Raw genomic sequence first — 21,422 nt, forward strand, 5'->3', positions numbered from 1 at the left:
CTACCCCATCCATCAGGATAGAAAAATATGCCGAGCTAATACATCCTTTAATCCATAGTCTCCATCTTTCACCTAAACCCATATTTTCCATGAGATTCAATAGGAAGGACCATTCCACCATATCATAAGCTTTTTCTAGGTCCAATTTACAAATCAAACCTTTGCCACCTTGTTTTTTCTTAGCTGCCACACATTCATTTGCCACTAAGATTTGATCCACAATTTGTTTCCCTTCTACAAAAGCTCCTTAGTTCTAAGAGATAACAAAGGGCAAGACAGTCTTCAATTGACCAGCCAGGACTTTAGCAAAGATCTTATACAAGCTACCCACAAGACTTATCGGTTTGTAATCCTTAGGGGTTTTGGCCTCTTTCTTTTTTGGCACTAAAGCAATAAAAGTTGCATTTACTCTTGGCGATAAATCCCCTTTTTTATAGAACTCCACAAATACATCCATTAAATCATCTTTCAAAATTTCCCAACAATCCTGATAGAAAGCTATTGAAAAACCATCCAGCCCCGGAGCTTTAAATCTATCTATTGAGAAAATTGCTTCATGTACCTCTTCTACACTGAAAGCTCTTTCTAGGAGGGAAGCTTCAGATTTTGGCACTCTGTCCCACTGTAATTCTCCCAATTCCAAATTGCTTTCAACAGAGGAGGCAAGAGTTGACTTGAAATGATCCACAAAGCACCTTTCAATTTCCTCCTTTGAGTTTACTACTCTTTCCTCCACCTCTATTACTGGAGATTTGGTTTTTCTATCTTCTCCTATTTGCTAGGGAGTGGGAAATTTTGGTATTTCCATCCCCCTCCAGAAGCCATTTACACCTAGATTTTTGTCTCCAATAAATTTCTTCTTTCCTTAGGATCTCCTCTAGTTGCACTTTTAAATTCCATTTTTTAGATGTATCCTCCAGCCCACACTCTTTTCGGGCCTCCTTTTGGTCCACTTCCTCTATTTTCCTAGCTAATTCCTCCTTTATGACCTCGAGTTTTCCAAATTCCTCTTTATTCCACTCATTGACCTTTTCCTTCAATCTTTTCAACTTCTTGGAGAATCTAACCACTTTCTCTCTAGCCGTTAGTCCACCTTCTAACCACCAATATTGGAACTTCTAGCCACATATTCTCAAATCTAAAAGGTATGGGGCCTTCAATAAGGTTTTCTTGGTAGAGACTTAGGGGGTAGTGGTCAGAGGTAGACATGTTCATGGGCCGAGTAGCTTGACGGGCCAGCCCGATCCAGCCTGACCCCCGGACGGGATTGCTCATGGATTTTAGCCCATGGGCTTGACCTCGGGCCTAAAAGCCCGAGCCCGACTATTTTACGAGTCGGGCTTGAGATTTGTCACAAAAGCCCGACCCGATATTTTGTATTTTATTGTAAACCCTAGTCAATTAACCCTTTCATATTCCCCCTTTTCATCTTTTATCTTCTCATCACTCTCACTCTTAAAAACCGGCGCAAACCCAGGCAGGCAACCACAGTTCTCAGTCTTAGAGGTGACAGGCGAGCCCAAGCACCGATCGTCTCTCTCTCCGGCGGTGAGTCCTCTCTCTCTCTCTCTCTCTCTCTCTCTCTCTCTCTTTCTCGCCACCAGTCCTCTCTCTTGTAGTTCTCATTCTCACGCACTGTTGCATGTTCTTTGGAACCAACAAACTCAAGCACCAGCAAACTTAGGCACCGGTGCCAGCCGCGCCACCAGTGAATTCATTCGCCCCTCTCCGGTGGCGAGTCCTGCATTTCTTAACATTGTACAAATCATGCATTTCAGCCTCTGTTAGGTTGGTCTTCGAGCTCGGGCCTGAAAAAATCTTGTTAATGAAGAGCAAAAGCCCGGCCTGAGCCCGACTAGGACTGACCCATGAATAGGTTTAGTCAGAGGTTACTCTAGGCAGGGCTTTCAATGTTAAGTTTCCCCACAACTCTTCCCAACCAATGGAGAAAAGGAACCTATCCAGTTTTGAGCACACTTGATTTTCTTGAAGATTTGACTAGATGAAAGAGGCTTGTAGCAAGGTAGGTTCTCTTAGTTCTAGGGATTCAATCAAGGAGTTGAAGTGTCTCATACTTGTTATGGACTGATTGGGGTTGTTTGTCTCATTTGCATACCTTATTACATTGAAATCCCCTCCCAAACACCATGAACCTTCCCAAAGGCCCCTCACTGTAGCTAGCTCTCCCTAGAATGTATCCCTCTCTCTATATGAGTTTGGGCCACACACATTACTCAACACCCAATCCCTTCCATCACTCATCCTTTTTTTTATCAATAACTCTGAAAAGTTTCATTAATTAAGATGCTTTAATATACAACAAGAAGTTGCAAAGAAATCAACATAGAAGCTGACCTAGGACAAAATTACAAATGTGCCCAAAACATATCTGTTCTTTGAACCCCTTGCTTTGCTAAGCTATTAGCCAAATTGTTGGCCGATCTCCTAACCCAATCCACATGAATAGACATATTCTTTGACATCCATTAGAACCTTTTGAATTCATTCTTCAGTTGCCAGGTCACTCCTTCCCCTTTTTGCAACCATTTTATCACAGTTTTTGAGTCTCCCTCGATGATCAATCTATTAATCCCCAGCTCTTTGGCCTTCTCAACCCCATATACTGAAGCTAGAAACTCTGCCCTAGCTACATCACCCCCTTCCACAACATCGGAGAACAGAGCAATAATGTAACCATTTTCATTTCTAATCCCCCAATACCTGAAGGGCCTGGGTTACCCACACAACTCCCATCAAAATTCAGCTTCTTTCAACCCTCTGTTGGAGGGGACCAGGTCTCACAAACCTGCTGCCTCATAGGTGATGAAGCAGCAATAAGCCCCCAAATCCTAAAAAAGTCTTCAATTTTTAAAATCTGAAAACAGCTTTAAACTTTTTACCCAATGTGCCACCCTCAATGTTATTGTTTCCACTAAAGCTTCCTTGCATTTTTCTTTACTTTCAAATATTCTATCATTTCTTTCCTCCCAAATGGTCCAAAGTATTGTTGCTCTAGTGCACCTCCAAGAAATCCTTCCTCTCCTTGTCTTACCACTATAACCATTAAGGTTGAATGTTTATCCGGTTAGGAGAAGACCACCTGCACCCAAAAAGGGAAGTAAACCAATTCCAAATAAAACTGACAAAAGGGCATGATATTCTATCTTCACTCATCCTCTTGGCTTTTATTGGTATTGAGTATTGTCCTATCAATTCCTCTTGACAGTCAACTTCCTCATTCTTCTGAATTGTAAGGATCCCACCCGAGGCACCCAAGACGGGGCAAAAGACCAACTTAGACCCCTGCTACTCCAGATACTTCTTATCCATCTTCCATCCAAATCCGAAAGTTTTGTTTCCTGTATCATGACTATTACCGGTCTCTCTGTTCTTATCACATTCCTGATAATTCTCCTCTTCTTTGCACTCCCTAACCCTCTTACATTCCAACAAAGAATCTTCATTCCACTTGTTTTCTAGGCCCATTCTTATTTCCAATTCCTAGTCTCCTCTTTTCTTCTCCCTCTTTCTATTTACAGTCTTCTCATAGGATACTCCATAGGCTAGCTTTTCCACCGCATTCATTCTCCTCTTTCTTTCTTTTTTTTGTCTTCTTCTGCCTACTTTCTAAGATAGACCTTCCCTTTGGCTTCTTTTTGTTCCTTTCCTTTTAGTTTGGGTGATTCTCTACATTCATCTTTTCTCTCATCTAACACACTAAATTCCTTTCCCTTTTCTTCTGTGCCTACAATAGTTTCATTTTCCCCTACTTCTCAGATTCCATCACTTAAATCATTTTTAGGATTTGTTCCTCCTCCTTGTCTTTATCTCCTCCCCCAACTTCTTTTACTGCTGCACATGGGTCAATATCTGCCACTGGTGAAGTTTCAACAACTGGAGCTGCAAAATCCAAAGGCCGATGATTACTACAAGGATCAATATCAGTTGAATTTTTGACAGTAAAACGGGGAGGAAGAAAGAATTGGAATGAGAGGAAGGGGGGAAGAAACTCCCTGATCCTGATTCTAGTTTTCATCGATTACTCCAAATACAAACCCTGACGTTTCGAGTTCAGGTTCAGTAGCCACCTGCGCAGTTGGGGGGAGCTGTTCCTCACGTGGTTCCATAGTTGGTTTGCAGTGGATACCCATCTCCTCAAACCCGCTACCCACAATAGAGTCACCATCCCCCGATTCCTGTAGCTCCAGAATTTCCGTACTAGATTCTTCATTAAAGAGCAATTCAGTTCCAAAAGCTTTGAAATCTATGAAGTTACAGGCCTTTGTTGAGTTGATGCTACCTATACTCGATGGCTGATCTCCTTCTTCCTCTTTCACATCTCTCAAAACCTCCCAGTCTGAATCATCTTGAGAGTCTCCTTACGAGACCCTATTGTAACGAGAGTTCGGCTTTTCAGGGGTCGTGGAGTTCTCTTCAGCAGCCGACCTCCACTGAAGCTTCTTCCCTTGTGCAGATGAGGCGCCTGCTGCCTGAGAAAGAGAAGAGGGGGGGGGGGAATTTTTTTGCCATCTTCATTTGGGGGAGAGACAAACGAACAGAGGTCGATGGGGATGATGATAGACCACAAAAATCACCTCCCAGAGGCGCACAGGACCTATGCGCATGAGCTTTTAAAGGGTCACATGACCCAACTTGAATCTTAAGACCTAGATTGAGCAATTGGGCCAGATTATGAGAACCCGACTCAACCTTTCTAGCTTCCTTTGTAAATTGGGCACAAGATACCCGCTATTAGATCTCAGCACCTCCACGTAAGATCTCCTTTGGGCCATTTTAAGGCGAGGCACGTGCCTTTTTGAAGCAAGGTGCAAAATTATAAAAAAAAATGCTAAAAATAAAAAATGTCAGAAAATTCAAAAAAAAAATACTAAACATAATATTAATAAAAAATATAAACTTAAATTTTAAAATAATGTTTTATAAAACCTATTATCTAAAATTAAAATACATAAACATAAGATGTAATTATGTAAAGCATATTCAAATGAGAATTTAAAAATAAAACCAAACATATAAAACATTTTCAAGCATTTAAGACCTCTAGTCTCTTTCTAAATCATTACTTGCACCCAAACAAGGAAAAGGACCATTCCCAAATAAAAGTAGTGAAAGAACAAGAGATAAGTGATGGCAACTCTCACCATTACCTTACATAAGATACACCCGTGAGGGGATAAACACCACTTTGGTTGTTTTCTTTGAAGCAAGTCACAAGTATTAATCTTCTGGTAGTTGCTCTCTTTTCGGGACCAATAGGAGTGGGTGATTCTCTCAGAGCTGAGATTTCAACTGTTAGCGAAGGAACTCAAAGGATGCTTGAACTGAACATCACCAAATTGGTCATAGAGGGTGACTCTAAACTGGTAGTGGATTGGCTCAAAAATGATACAACTAATTTTTGGAACTACATCAATGAGAAGAGGAAATTCAATTGGTTGACTAAGAATATTGAGGTGAAGATGAGTTGGGTTAAAAGAAATGCTAACTCCTTTTCTGATGGAGTGATGGGTTAGCTAAATAGGGGGGCAACTAGGGACTCTTTATTTTGGGCCATCTTGTAATTTTTTCCCTTGTCTTCTTGTTTGGATGGGGGAGAAAAGAGAGGTTGTCTCTTCTTTATTGTTCCCTTGTATCTTTTCTCTCTTTTTTAATGAAATCTGAGTTATTGATAAAAAAAAAAAAAGTATTAATCTTCCCATGGACAACTTTCCAATAGAAAGCACCAACTCTGGGTAGAATAGGCTTATATGATACCTCCTTAGTAGGAAAGGAAGGCAAAAAACTAGAGGAAGGTTGAGATAAGGCTTCGAAAAAGGAAGAACAAGAGAAAGAACCAAAAGGAGTACAAGTCCAGATTCGTTTATCAACCTTAGAAGGATAAAAAAGGGCTTCTTTCAACAGTTCAAGTAGAGTGAGTACATTCTGAAGTTTAGAATCTCTTATACCCCTTCAAAAGCCAAATCCCAATTAAAGCCATTACTCGAAGCTGGAGGAACCAAAAATTTGGAAATAGGCTCAATTTTAAAAAGAGAGTGCAAAAAGTGAGAGAAATTGTTCCTTCAAGGGGGAAGACCTCAACCATACATGTTCCCAAAATTTAATACGATTAGCACTACAAAGATTGTATTTGATAAAAGGAGTGAAAAGTGGTAATACCACATTGATGGCCTTAAGGAGAAGCTTGACTTGCCCTTGCCGATGCTCTAACCAAGGTTTAAAATATCGATACAGTTCGATATGCCTTTGCATCCTTTTTTTTAGTTTTTTTTTTTTTCCAACCTGGTTTAGAGGGGTCAATTTAAGGCCCATCTACCCCTTGAATCAGGTTAGACCTAGAAACACTCCATGTAGGGGCATATCGGGAAGCGTACATTACGATACGTATTGGGCGATACAGCCCAATATGTATCAAAATTTTGAACCTTGGCTCAAACATCCCAACCGTTATCCAAAAGCTCGTGAATGCTCACTATCACCTTTGTCCATAGTTTGTCCTAATCTGCAACATTCTCTGGCCATTTCCCCAAAATATCTAAGTTCCTCCTATGTATATTACCCATTCCCAAATCCCAACCCCTTACATTTTTGCCTCTACTGACCACTTCCCAACTGATCCTATGATCCCTCTTAACTTCCCCTGGATCCCAAAGAAAATCTCTCATCGTCTTCTCTACGTTCCTGCTCACACCTACCAGAAGCTTAAAACTTGACATGTAATAGAAAGGCAGGTTGGAGAGGGTTGATCTAATCAATGTCTTTCTATCACTGAAAGATAAGTACCCTTTTTTCTTAGAGAAAATTTGCTCCCTATTGACCCCTTGTTTTGCTAAAGTATCAGCAAAACAGTTTGACATTCTTTTCACACACTTGAAGGTAGCTTCCATTTCCCTTGCTAATTTCCCTCAACATTTGTCTATAGACCCAAGCTCCTTGCTGTTGTTCAACCAGCATACCACAAATTTGGAATTTTCTTCTATCTCAATTTTTTTTTGTAAATTTGTTGCATGGCTAATGTCAGACCATGCAATACAGATGCTATCTCTGCCCTTAATGATTCTTTATAGCCAATTGGTCCTGAATACAAAACCAAGAAACTATCTTTATTATCTCTAACACTTGTGCCCAGAAGGCCCTGGGCTACCAAGCATACTTCATCAAAGTTCAATTTAATTTTTGTGTTGCTTCATGAAATCCATTGCTGCTGGGTTGTGCTTCTACAAGTTGAGGATGCTGCAATTACATTCTATTATCTCATAATGCTGTCCACTGAGAATGTTTTGAACACTTCCATGGTCTTGATCCAATGAACCACCTTCACAGTTATGCTTTCAATCACTGCCTCCATGGTCTTATTTTGTTCCTTAAACAACCTGAAATTACTTTCTTCCAATATAGTCCACAAAATTGCTGCTCTTGTCATTAGGTTATTAGGTTATATTATCACTCAAAACTTGTCGATTCCCATTTCTGCAATCCCGAATCTTGTTGATATCAAGACATATTAGTTGTTTTATTTCTAATATTCTAAGTGATTCAGTTTGGCCTTTTCAAATTTGAAGTAATGGTAATTTCTAACTTGATCTGGATTACAGGGTCATATAGCTCTTGATCAGGCGGTATTCCCTGAAAATACTCCTGGTTTTGTACTGGATGCATTTGCTCGTTCTTCCCTTTGGAAGATTGGACTTGATTACCGGCATGGTACTCTTCATGACCATATCTTGAGATATGAAAGAAAGCTTTTGGCATTGACATTGGGTTCTTCTTCCTCTATGTGTTAGGAACTGGCCACGGTGTAGGAGCAGCATTGAATGTCCATGAAGGCCCTCAGAGTATAAGCTTTCGATTTGGGAATATGACTCCATTGCAGAAAGGCATGATTGTTAGCAATGAACCTGGCTATTATGAAGACCATTCTTTCGGCATTCGGATTGAGGTGAGATTTTCATTTTGCTCAGATGCGCCTGTGTGTAATAAAATGCACTTGCACTTGGTAAAAGTGTTGTCAAACAGTGTGTTCCTCCATAGCTAGACAGTGAACCTCACATATAATATCGATTACATCTGCATACTAAATATCATAGTTGTCAAGGCGTCCACCTAGGCACCCTTGGCTGGGTGCCTCGCCCAAATGCCTTGACTTTTAGCAACTAGGCACCCTTCTAGGTGACTAAGCACCAGCCTAGGCGACAAAAATGACAAGGCAGGCACCTTTTATAGTATCATTTATATTGCTGTATCTTATTAATGTATGTGTTAATACATTTTATTATATGCTATATATATATATATATATATATATATATATATATATATCAATATACTTTGTTTTAGTGTTTTATTATTGAAATTTAAAAGATCAAAGGGTTTTGAGGAGAAAAAGAAATAAAGAAAGGAAGAAAGAAATAAAGAAAGAATAGAATTATAAAAAGGTTCTGTTTTTTTTTTCATTCTCTCTCTCTAATTAAATAAAACAGCAATTCCGTCCTTGCTTTTTTCTATTTTACTTCCCATCTTGAATATTTATTTTTATCAGAAATGATAATTTTCATTAGAGATAAATTAAGCTGAAATACAGAATTCAACCCTTATTAGAAAATGATGATCCAATAAACATCAAAGATTACAGAACTGCCCAATAAAGTTTCTCCCTTACAGTCCCTTGTTTTGCTAGAGCGTTAGCAAAACCATTTGCTCATCTCCTTACCCACTTGAAACAAACACCCGCCTCCCTTGTTATGCTAAGTATTTCCCTTATCAGCTGTCTATATTGCGAAATTCCCATCTGCCCTGATTGCATCCACCCAATTACCAATTTAGAGTCTCCCTCTATTTCAATCTGCTGTATCCCCAATTGCTTGGCCAGTTTTACACCTTGATGTAGTGCCAAGATTTCCGCTCTTAAAGAATCTCCAACTCCTACTAGACCAGAATACAAAGCCTTTATCTTGCCTTCATTATCTTTGAACACACCTCCTATACCAGATGGGCCCGGATTACCTATAGAGCTTCCATCAAAGTTCAGGTTTACCTATTGTTGTGCCAGTGGGGACCAAACTTCGTGTATCATAGCTTTGGAAGTAGTAGTAGTAGATGCCACAGTACCCCAACTTGAAGGGATGAGAGATCCATCGTATGGACGCCCAAATCTTGCGGAATAAGGTGGGAAAATTTCAAAAAAATTCTCTCCCTTCAACTGGGAATCGCATTCCTTATTTAGAAAATCATATTTTCAAGGATCAATCTTGAACCATAAACTGAATCAGATCTGAACAAAAGCAGTAGGAGAGGATTATACCTGATACGGAGAAATAGTATCTCCCAACGAAGGTGTTCACGCCCAAGGAAGGATCCAAAGACTGTTCCCACTGAAGATGGCGCAATGTAGGATGGAGCAGAATCAGCAGTGTTCTTCTCCAAGAACCTATTCCTTCGCAAGAAATAGCAGAATGGCACGTGAGCACAGGTTCCTATCAGTCCCTTCACAAGGAACTGATATCAAGATTGAATCTTGATTTCTCCCACTGAAAAGGAGGTCGAACTGGCAAGTGAGGCGGTGGCAGGAAGGAGGCGGCAAGAGAGTATTTTCGCAGGTATGCTGAATTCTCTCTTCTGTGATTTCAGCTCTAAAGACTTGCAGTGATCTGATGATCTTGTGATAATCTAAAGGTTGCCGCCCCTTCCTTCTTTTGTAACCTTAAAGGATCAGCTCCTAATCCCATTAGGAGTTGCTGATCCAAATCATATTTGGATCAGACATCCCTTTAGGTGATAAGGATAAACCCTTATCTTATCTGCAGATTAGATCAGCCTTCTCCTAATCTCATTAGGAGGTTTTCAGATCTAAATCACATTTAGATCTAAACTCTCTGAGTGGATAGGGTTAAGACCCTATCCTATCTACTAATCCATCCCAAAATTTGCCCCATATTTAACTAATTAAAACAGCCCAGTTCAAAATGGGCTTTAGGCCCATTAAGGTCATGTGCTCACTTAGCCTTCCTAACTGCTGCCCAGTTGGGCTTCCTTGTATGGCGTGGGACCCAAGCATTGATCTACACATCAGTCACATGGGTTCAGCCTAGCCTTTGTTACAAGGTCTGGCCGAATACACTATTATGGACAGTGCACTCCTGAAACCCATCAAATGGGCTCTATGGGCCCAACACTTACCTTAAGTGGTCCCTGGGCCAAGCCACCTTGTAACACCCAAGGACTGTGGGCAGATGCAAGATTAGCCCATCAGGTATTATCCTCAATGGTCTTACACTTAACCTCTCAGCCTATAATGATCAAACACTACCCGACAAGAGATGACCTCTCCCTCGACTACAAGGAACAGTATTGCACTCTCTGCTTACATGGATTCCGGGAATTAAAACCTTCTTGCAAACACACACACACACACACACACACATATAAAATACCTGATGGGCTAATCTTGCAAACACACACACACACACACACACACACGCAAACATATATATATATATATATATACTTTGATATCTCATATAAAATATATTTTGCAAAACAAATCTCAATGATTGAAATCTGCTGCTGGCAGTCTTGGTTTCCATTAGTGAGAGTGCATCCCCGATCATTACATTTTTCCGACAAAGGGGCTGATCCTGTCACTATGATCACCCACTCAGATGAATTCTCAGACTGCCCCAACATGCCCAAGTTTTGACCCCCCGCTAAGGATCTCACTGATTGGTACATCAAAGACAGCCCAATCCGACACCTAGTGTAGTATCATAATCGAGTCTAGGGGTCGGGTGTAACTTTTCAGTTTTGTCCATTAATCTCCAAGGTCCAGGGCAATACTGGAAATCTGGTCTGGTTCAAAGATCAATTAATCCTACACTGCATGTGCCTTGGGTCTCACCCTGGCGGTTGAGACAGGCCACCCCAACCGACTTGGTGGCACATCAGTGTCAGCCTTATCAGGATATGTCTCCCCAGACTGACCCACTGGCTGTGAACATTCTAAACTAACACAAGTCTCATTAAGTGCTCAGCTTAAGGGTATTACACAGAAACATACCAAAGGAACATTAATCAAATATGTACTTTATTCATTTACAACAAACTCATAATGTACATCATTCTGATTGAAGCTAAGGGCATACAAAAACTGTCTAACACAACTTCTATAAATGTCTTCAGTTGAGAAATCCTTAAAAAGATCATAGGATTTCAACCAATGGATAACCTTGGTAGTTACTCCTTCCACAACCTCTTCCTTGGATCTACAATTACTTTTGAAGTTTGAAGATCCTATTGTTTCTTTCCTGCCACAATGCAACAGCTCTAGTGGCTCTCCACATAATTCTTCCACAAACCGTTGGTTGCCCTGCAAAAAGTTGGATCAAAGAGGTTCACCACGCTCGAGGAGGGAGTCCAACTACAACCAAAGAGAGAAGAGAACAGGTGTATTCGAAAGCGTGTCGTTAACCACTTCGGAACACAAGTTTCAATAATTATAAATTTTTCCGATTCTCAAAATAACTACAAACATAGTTAGTGGTGAGAAAGGGGTCGTATCCATAGGGAAGCGAGGGAAAAATCGTTACGTACTTCAATCCGGACAAAATAACACAATTGGAGATTGCAGAAACACAAAATTTAATTAATTAAACTGGAATCCATTAACATAAAATTCTAACAATGCTGAAAGTGAAACTTGCAAAAAGATAAATAAATGACAGAAATAAATAAATAAATAAACTAAATAGAAAGTTTGCAACTCAGTCAGAGGTAGCCAAATTTCCTTTGACCCTCGAGCTCTTCGAGCTAGGCCTTCCATCTTATTTGGCCGAATTTCAGATCTACAGAAAGGAAGACAAATTAAACTAGATAAAAGTAAATTGCATAAATAAAAATAAGAATTGGAAATTAAGGAACGGAAAGTAAATCCGAAACTAATGGAAAATTGGTTGGGATCCGAATCTAGAGGTGGTAGTAGTGGCTAAGCGAACTGCAAGCAAGAACCCCTCCTCTTGCCTGGGCGTTCTCCTCTTCCTCTACCCTTGAACTTCTCAAGAACAACCTTCTGTCTTACTTGGGGGCAGAATACAACCCCTTCTCAGGACCCCTTAGGTCCTTTTTATAGAAAAGGGTGGATAAAACTGGGATTAGAGAGAGAGGGGGGTGGCAACTGGGTTTTAGCAGAAAATATGGGGGCCCTAGGGTTTAGAATGAAGGGTTAGGATTGTTCTACGGTGATCCTAAGGCTGAGAAGAGAAGGAGAGAGCACCCAATATTGTGTAGGGCTGAGATTTGGGCGTCCAGAATTGGATGGTGGAGATTTAGGTGCCTAGGGCTGAAAGGTGGAGATTAAAAGGAGTGGGTGGCGCCCTAGGGTGAATGGCTGAGATAGAGAGTGAAATAGAGGGCTGAGATCTAGTGGCTAAAGGATGAATGGTGAGGATTAGAAGTTAGGTGGCGCTCTAGGGTTAGAATGCACTCAAAAGAGGGTGCCCTAGAAGGGAGGGTGGAGATTAGATGTTAGGAAGGAATGGAAGGTGAGGATTTAGCAGTTAGGGGCAGCTAGGGTTTGTTAGAGATGAAAAGAATGAGTGGAAAGGCACCCTAGGGTTTTCTAGGGAGAGGGGAGTATGCTAATATAGGAGGGGCACCATTCTGGGTTTAGCAGATAGGAGGCGCCCTCCTGTGCTCAGTTTTTCACAAAAACACCCCCTCTCTCTGCTGGATTTCACACCAGCTTCCCAAAAACTGCATTTCAGCCTTGAAACTTCCCCAGTTTCCCCAAGATTTGCACAGAGACTCTCAGAGGTCACAATATTGAATTTAACTGGGAAAGGGGACATTTTGACTATTCTAAGGCCTAAAATACCCCTAAAATGATGCCCTTAAGGCATCAAACTAACGAGTTATCAAGAACCAAGACCAAATAAAGAACACAAAGGGACATGAGATTAGTAAATGTGAAATTGTCTCACCAAAACCCAAGCAGAGACAACAAACATGGGGGGAGAGGCACATATTTGGCCTCTTTTTTTGCAATAAATCCAAGGTGTTGATTTTTTGGAGTGCCACTTCCCAGCAAAAGGCCTGAATTTTTGGGGGTACAGGGCTACCCTACACCTCCTTTGAAGGAAAGTTCCTACAAGGTTAGAGGCCTGAAGCAAAATGTTATAGAAAGAAGAGCAATTGAAAAAAACCAGAAGGGGAAGGTCTCCAAATTCTGCTATCTCTACAAGACTGATCAAGAAAGACTTCCCTTAACTGAGACCATCCCCATTTCAGAATCCCTTAGACCTCTTCTCGAGCCCAAATCCTAGGAGTTATCAACAAACACTGAAGAGATCACTTTTCTTTTGTTTTCAGACAAGGAGTAAATAGAAGGAAATCTATATCTTTAGCTGCTAATTGATATGAAATTCTCTATTAAATCCTTATCATAGCAGTATTATTTTTGAAAATGATTATATTAATGTATGTAAAAGATTTTTATATTTTAGATGTGATGATTTGTCACATTTTTAGAGGAAATTTAATGTTCTTAATAAAGAGAATTGCTATTTTTTCAATTAATATACATGCTGAATGGTGTATAAAACTAGGGAACTAGTCAAGAGTTAGATTTTTATATTATAAAATTTTTATCGCCTAGGCGCCCCAGTATCGCCCAGCATCACCTAGGCGCCTTGAAAACTATGATACTAATATAAATTATTAATGTAAGAAATGTAATAATAACTTAACAGTTTTCTATACAATTTTGTTTACATGCTTATATTATATAGTTGGTTTAGCTGTTTTTGGGGTTCTCCCTCTATTTAATAGAATTATACTTTTCTTTTTAGAAAATTTAGTTAGTTACAATATATAATATTATCAATTTTATAATGTAATCTATCCAATCTGCTTATGTCCCTGAGTGAGTCCCTACCCAATAACCAAGCCACCCAAGCTTGTCTCTTGCATGGACTAACCAACCAACTGCTGCAATAATGACTGTTAATAGATACTTGCTAAATCCATCAGGGTATATGACAAATTTGTTGAATCAATCTTGAAGAAGCATTCATGACATGGTTCCCCTGTTATGGACTTAAGTGCTCTTTCCCATCATTATTCCTAGTTTGTGTCACTGACTCACTGTATAGCATGTTTGTTCTAGGAAACTACAATTTCATGATGCCTGAAATTTCCTAACAAATTGGTGCAAATATTGGATTTCACTCTTCACAGAGACCAGAAATTTCAACGATGCCTAAGTACTTAACTATAATTCTTCACCAAGTATTCTAGTGATTGAACAAGTTCTGAAGACAGTTGCTATGATCTGTACTGTGCTTAACCTAGTGATGCACTTTCAGTTTAAATGTTGTTGATATCCATGATTTATAATACAACATTCTTGTTTGTAGACACATCTAACTTGGATAATTTAGAATTTGTCAATTTCATTTCTTAGCATAGATGAACCTCACAGGCTGTTGGTAGGAAAATATCAACCATGGGCATATTCTTATTCTGGTCTACCATGGTACCGTCCATCTTTTTGTGCAGAATCTCCTTTTTGTGAAAGAGGTTGAGACACCTAACAATTTTGGAGGAAATATATATCTGGGATTTGAGAAGCTAACATTTGTTCCCATTCAGGTATGTTAGAGAACTTCTGGTACTATTTATGTTTTACTCACCACTTTATCAGACAGGAAGTTATTGCATAATATCTGATAAACTCATAATGTGTAAGTTTTTCTCATCAAGTTAAACATCAAACAATTAAGCAACATTTTCAAAAGAGAAAAATTAAGAAGCAGATATATTAGAAATAATTTAGATTTCCATTTGCACAAGCACATGGAAAACTTCTCATCAGTGCTTTGAGATCATAATTGATCCAGATGGTTTGAAACAAGGGTGCCAGATTTTTGACAGTTCTGATCATTTCACTAGGCTAACTGCCCATTTGACCAGTGAAACCCACCATCCTTCCAGTTAACTGTGTTGATGTTTGGTTCTGTTTTTAAAACACCGGTTCTTAGATATGTAGCACAGTTACACATACCAATCTTCTAGTTTGGGAAGTTGAGTCTTGAATCCGGATGGGTATTTGGTATTAAAAATATTATGTAGCACAAACACAAACATTTCTAGGGTCATCAAGTAAATGAAGAAGAAAGCATGGGATGGTAATATATAAATTTTAAGTGATTTTGTTCTTTACTTATGGGAATTTTAATCCAAATATAAAGAAAAGAGTTTTCTTCACATGCGTGCTTTTTTTTTCTGCTCCGTTTAATTATCCTCTTGCTTGTTCCTCTACTTTCACATTCTTCCATATTAAATGAGAAACCATGATCAAACAGTAAGATACATTAGCATCATATATGTTCTGAATCTTGAAAATAGGCGTCTTACCTCTGAACCCTCAATAAATAGTTTTCTCATGTCAGTGGCTAGGCTTAAACTGAGTATATGATGGTAATATTTACAAATCTGTAGCAGACGATTGCAATCTTCAATTGTATTCTGGCACATAATTATTGTTATAAGTTCATCTCTCTTTTGTGTGCTGATGTCATGCCATGTAGCAACAATCATTTTAATCTTGAGTTTATTTCTCAAGGTTTTCTTCAGCTTTGATTCATACATTTTTAAATGTAGTTGCATATTTCACTTGCAGAGCAAATTAGTAGATTTGTCTTTATTGTCCATTGCGGAGGTCAATTGGCTCAATGATTATCACTCACAAGTTTGGGAGAAGGTCAGTAATTTATAGATAGCTACAGTAAAACTAAAAAAAAAAAAAAAGAGAACTGTTGAAGCACACAGACTATAAAAATCCTGTTCTGCCATCCTTATTTCATCGTAATCTTGGTAACAAACATCATCGTCATCATTGCCATCCCTTTTACATGAACCCTATCTGTCACTATAGTCAATATCTTTCACTAAACATGCATCCCCAAATTATATGATACCTGGACGCCTAAGCATGCTTAATGGTATATCAACAGAACATTTTATCAATACTGACACTGGTGCTGCATGGGTATTTCTCAATTAAGTGTTAAAATATACTTAATATGGATCCTAATTTGAAATTACATACTTATAAATCTATTGTGTGTACATCCCATTTATTCAGAACCTATTCTGTCATTACAATTCTTGTAGGGCCATGTCCTCTGTTTGACTTGTGTCTCCCAACTGTAACACCTGGATAACCAAATATACCCATGGCATACTCATCCAGTTCAAATTGTTCTCAACTTTTTAAACATTGTTTGTCTGGTTACTCAAAATTCTAAGTAGTTTATGTAAACGGATCTCTTAAATTCTTCTTATTGGTCTCTATGCATTGCCATATAGGAAAAATTCTTATAAGTTCGTTGCATTCTTAAATCTCTTTCTCAGAAACTAGTCTGAGCTGTCTAACTAACTTCTGGGCACACTCCTGCAGGTTTCCCCTTTGCTGGATGGTTCTGCTCGTCAATGGCTTTGGAGCAACACAAGGCCGCTTGTGAAACCATGATCGAACTTTTTATTGTCCTTAATAAGTTCAAAGGCTTCATTTTGCATGACACAGTAGAAAGAACGATTGTAAATGTCAAGTTCTGTTGGAAATGCAAAAAGATTTTAAGTGTTTATTAATGAGATACTGTTGTTGATGAGGGTAATAGTTTGGGTGTAGATCACAGATATTGCACTGTTGGTCCTACTCATGCTTGTTTTTAGGGTAAGTCTATTTGTAGATCACAGATAGGACGCATTTCACTGTTGGTCCTATTCCTGCTTGTTTTTGGGGTAATGGTTTAGTTGTAGATCACAGATAGATTTAAGTCAGACGTGGGCCCATTATACTGATGGGTCCTAGTGCTTGTTCAATCTGAGCAGAACTGAGGAAAATATCGCAAACATGCCTTTGACCTTGAGTCGGGTGTGTTTGGTTGCAGGTCTAACCTAGTGGGGAGAAGGAGAAAGCTCCCAGAGTGAAGATGCATGAACAATGTGAAGGTGAGGCTTTTCATACCCGACTTGAAAGTTGGAAGTAATTGGGTGAATAGATTTCTCTTCGGGATTAGAATACTAGAGTCATCAATTAAAGTAATAATGTAGATTTAGCCTAGGAACTAGGAAGGCAGTGCTGATTAGTGTGCAGTTGTCCCTACTTCCTACAAATATTATAAAATGTTTGAAAAATTAAACTAATCCTTGGAACCTCGGGAGCATTTCTTCCCCCAGTTAAGTTCTTATCTTGGTCATTGCTCCATTTGGACCAGACGTGTACTTCATATTGTTTGATTAAACAAGTCTGTGTCTGTGTTTGGGATGGACCCTTTATTATAACTTTATAAGGAATAGGGAATATTATTAGGATTCCAGCTGACATGCTAATTTGTCGTAGTTTTGGCCAGCGAACCAAAAACACGGTTTAGTTTGCTCTGTTTTGTTGTGTTGTGTTTTGTTTGCTCTTTGCCTAAAACAAAATAAAAAATGAAAATTATTAATCTTGAAACCCAGAAAGTCATTTCACTGTTTCCCAGGACTGAGAGCCCTCTGCTCTCTTCTCTTCTTGATCCCTTCCTACGGTCCTACCCATATTTATATTTAAGTCCATGTACAATAACAACTACCCTCTGTTTGAAAAACGATTTGACTTGACTTCCTATCTCAAGTTTATGCATTTGTTTGTACTTGTATGTAATATGAAATTAAAACATTCACTGTTGGAGTAGGCACTGGGCTTAGGCTGTCTTAGAAATTAATTGGAGGAGACAGATTCACATTTGTTATATTACTTTTTTATTAATTTTTAAAACTAAGTTGCATTGTGCCTTGGATATTCGGGATTTTTATAAATAATAATACTCCCATAGGCTGAGTGGCCACTGAATGAAGTTAAATAATGCAGGAATCAGGATGGATGAACGGTTCTGGAGTCTTTTGATACACGGAAGTGTTGGTTCTAAGTTTGCACAGATAACCATTAAAACCAAATTAGTAATTACTTTGACCTATAGATTTGCATCTCCTTTTTTTTTTCTCCTCTTATATTTTTTTAATACAAGTGGCTGGGCTAACATCCATGGTGCCATTTAGACCATCTTCATTGTTCCCAATTAATGTTATTCTTATATTAATTATGAAGAATCTTCTGACTAGAATAAGAGGTTGGGTAAATTATTAACGATTAAAATGGTAGAGTAGTTAAACAGTTAATATCATTCGTCAAACAACAAAAATACATACATATAAATTATTGAACATAAAAAACATGGACTAGGAATGGGTGGGGTTTGAATGCGAGTGTGGATCACAGGCTACGCACTGGAATGTGGGGTTGGTTTAAGCAGACGCAAGATAGTAGATAAAAAACAAGGGATGAAAACTAATTTCTTCGATAAAAAATAGCAGGCGGGCAAGAACTATTCTTAGTAATCCAAAGAAATTTCTTCCAACAACAAGCAATAAGTAGCATAGCATGAGATTGCCCATTTTCTTTTAATATTGTAATTCGAACTTCAAACAGTTAATTTAGTTGAAATACCTTGTTTGAGTGTAGTGTGAGGAAGAACAGAAAGTTCACCTCCTCGTCGTCGGTCTTGTGTCTATGTCGGTGCAAGGAGCGAAAGTCAACGGACAATGCTAAGGTAAAACAAACGCCAGTGCAAAAGAAAGACGTTCGTTTGATCGGAATTACAGACATGGGGGAAAATTTACCGCTAAGCGCTTGGGGTATTTTGAGTATATTCTAATGATGATGAAAGAGGCATTTTGGATATTTCATAACAATAACAATGTTACGTTATTAGGATTTTGTGCATGTGGTTTCAAAGAATAAAAAACGGTATCTTTTAAATGAATACAATTGTTTTGGAAGTTAATTTTTATGCCCCGGGGCTGAGCGGTAAATTCCCCAATGGCCAATGCAATAATAGGCAGTAGGCAATGTTGTAGCTACCTACCAGAGTCCAGAATTTATGAATTAATATTTGCACAAGGAAAAAGGGCACACGCCATGCTTCCGAGTCCAACCCAGTAATTGCTATTAATTTAGACTTTCTTTGTTGTGGGCCGGTGGAGGCCTGGAGGGTGGACCACCCTCCGTCCAGTCCAGGCTCCAACTATTAATTGACCGTACACCGTACAGGGTGTGGGGTCCACTCCGTTTTCCTCTCTTCTAGATTCTCCTCTTCCCCAAAGAGGCAAAGAGGACCCCCCAAAGTCCCCAACCCGATCTCCCTCTATTTATATGTTGCTCCCACCGCATTAAATTGTAGGATCCCCTTTGTTCCATCCTCCTTCTTCCATGAGACGTGTCAGATTGAGAGAACGAGAAAGAGAAATCAAAGCAGGCACTCTCCCCACTTCGCACTCCCAGTTTTTGAGTTTTCAGTCTCACCACTTCACCCTTTCTCTCTCTCTCTCTCTCGTCTCAACTGCACTCACTGGGGGCGATTATTCACTTGTCTTTCTGCAACTCTTGTCCTTTTTTTTCTATTTTATAACAAAAGAAAAACCAGTTCCCATGGATCCTCAGAAATTTTTCTTCATACCGTACCTTGGATTTCATCTCCCCCTCTGATCGGAACTCGGAAGTAAGCTCCAGCGGTCCAAGCAATGGGGACCTGTTCCACGACTACCGACACTCGATTTCCATGGATTAACTCCATGAGATCGCCTACCCTTCGCGATAGAGGTTAGATCATCTTCCATTTCTGTTACTTACTTGATTGGGAAAGTAGCGAACAACTTGTCCATCAGACAGATGCAAGAAGGCCCACAACCCATCGACGGTAATCAAACTGAAACAGGACAGGAATGAAGTTCATTCAAACTTCAAGAGCTCAGTGGGATGCTGGGAGTGGAGATTTTATTGCGAATTGCGACGAAATCACCAAGCCAGGGAGGGAGAGAGAGAGGGACACAGTGACACGACACGCATCTCCATCTGCTTATCTACAAAAACAAAGAAAAAGGTGGAGAGGGAAACACGTGGCGAAGTCCCACACACCCAGAAATGGCAAATGCTCTCAATCCAATTCCAAAATCCAAATCCAAATTCCAAAAGTGTGTGAGTTAGGCAGCCCAGATGTGTGCTCAAGATGCTTTCTCTGTCACAGACATTTGACAAGCATCATCAGATCAAAAGTGTGAGTTGGAGATGATAAAGCTCATAATTCCATTCGTTCAGAAAGGCAGATGGTGGTGGACCCAGGGTCCACAAAAAAGACAGGCCACTTCACATCACCAACACCATTCATTCACCAGCACTAACAAATTAACAATTAACTACAACAGGCGGTCCACTGCACCACAAGTTTCCAACTCCACCAAAACAAATTTAACAAAATAACCAAAAATGTCTGATGAAGTAAACCCCACACCTACAGGCCACAGACAAGGGGAAAGGGGCTCATTTATTTATGCCCATCCAACGGCCTAACCCTTACTTTGGCCAAATTTCAATTCCCATCTTCCAAATACAACAAACTAGTCTGATTTCATCAGTTCACTCACCAAAAGCAAATGAGAAAAAATCTAATTAGAATGAATGGTTCCAAGAAACCTCCAGGCTCCAGTTATATCTAATTGAGAGTGGAGAATAATTGGGGGAATATGGCCTTCCTTGGCTTTGGCTATCTCATCTCTATCTATGCATGTGAAATATCATTTTCTGTATACGCAATGCCCTCTCTATGCCTAATTGTCTATTTCTTTATTTGGGGTTGACTCATCATTCATCTCATCAGATGGTAAATAAATAAATAAATAATGCTTGAATTGGACTGACCAATTCACCTCAATCACAAGGGTCTGAAAGGAATTTTGACCCCACTCCAGATATTTAAAGGGACCACCTTAGCCTCATTTAGGTAGGAATTATAACTACTCTAACAAAGTAGTCCACTTTCTCCCCCCCCCCCCCCTTTTTTTCTTCAAAAAACAAGTTTTCAACTTTCATGTCCATTTTCTCTCTCTTAACATCCTCCAGCAAATAAATAAGACCTTAAACTTGCACTGTGTGAGCCCACCTAAATTTACTCCCAAAGCTAACGGTGTGTCAAATAGTCAATAACTAGAACTTATCACTCTTTACTACTGTTAGGCTCATAAAGACAACATGGGATGAGGGGACAGACATGGCTAGGCTACGTCCCCATTCATCCAACATAACACACGTTTCTTCTTCTTAGGGGGTTGTCAAAGGGGGGCCCACCTCAGTTTTAACCATTCCAAGTTTAGGCCACGCCAGGATACCCTCCGAGATCCCCTTGCCAAAGCCCAATTGCAATACGCAATCATATCAGTCCAGCATCATCATATTCAACTGGGCTTTTTACAAATTATGTCGATTAAGATCACGATTAAAAATAGGGTTGGGTTGGATGAATTCAAGTAGATTCCGATCT

At 39.4% G+C, this 21,422-nt stretch overlaps 1 protein-coding gene across 2 annotated transcripts in view; it reads left to right on the forward strand.

Moving 5' to 3' along the window:
- Positions 1–16,685, forward strand: part of LOC148879265 (Metallopeptidase M24 family protein) — a 29,881-nt gene extending 13,196 nt beyond the window's left edge. Inside the window, exons 9-13 of one of the 2 annotated variants that reach the window (XM_088960750.1) lie at positions 7,614–7,722; positions 7,803–7,957; positions 14,566–14,658; positions 15,689–15,769; positions 16,469–16,685. In XM_088960750.1, coding sequence (XP_088816876.1) covers positions 7,614–7,722; positions 7,803–7,957; positions 14,566–14,658; positions 15,689–15,769; positions 16,469–16,540 — 510 coding nt within the window. In that variant the 3' untranslated portion in view covers positions 16,541–16,685. The remainder of the gene's footprint in view (positions 1–7,613; positions 7,723–7,802; positions 7,958–14,565; positions 14,659–15,688; positions 15,770–16,468) is intronic. The other variant, XM_088960751.1, reaches the window with a different exon arrangement.
- The last annotated feature ends 4,737 nt before the right edge of the window (positions 16,686–21,422 follow it).

This window comes from Nelumbo lutea, chromosome 1 (assembly GCF_056320005.1).
Source record: "Nelumbo lutea isolate HS-2025 chromosome 1, American lotus-T2T, whole genome shotgun sequence".
Lineage (NCBI taxonomy): Eukaryota > Viridiplantae > Streptophyta > Magnoliopsida > Proteales > Nelumbonaceae > Nelumbo > Nelumbo lutea.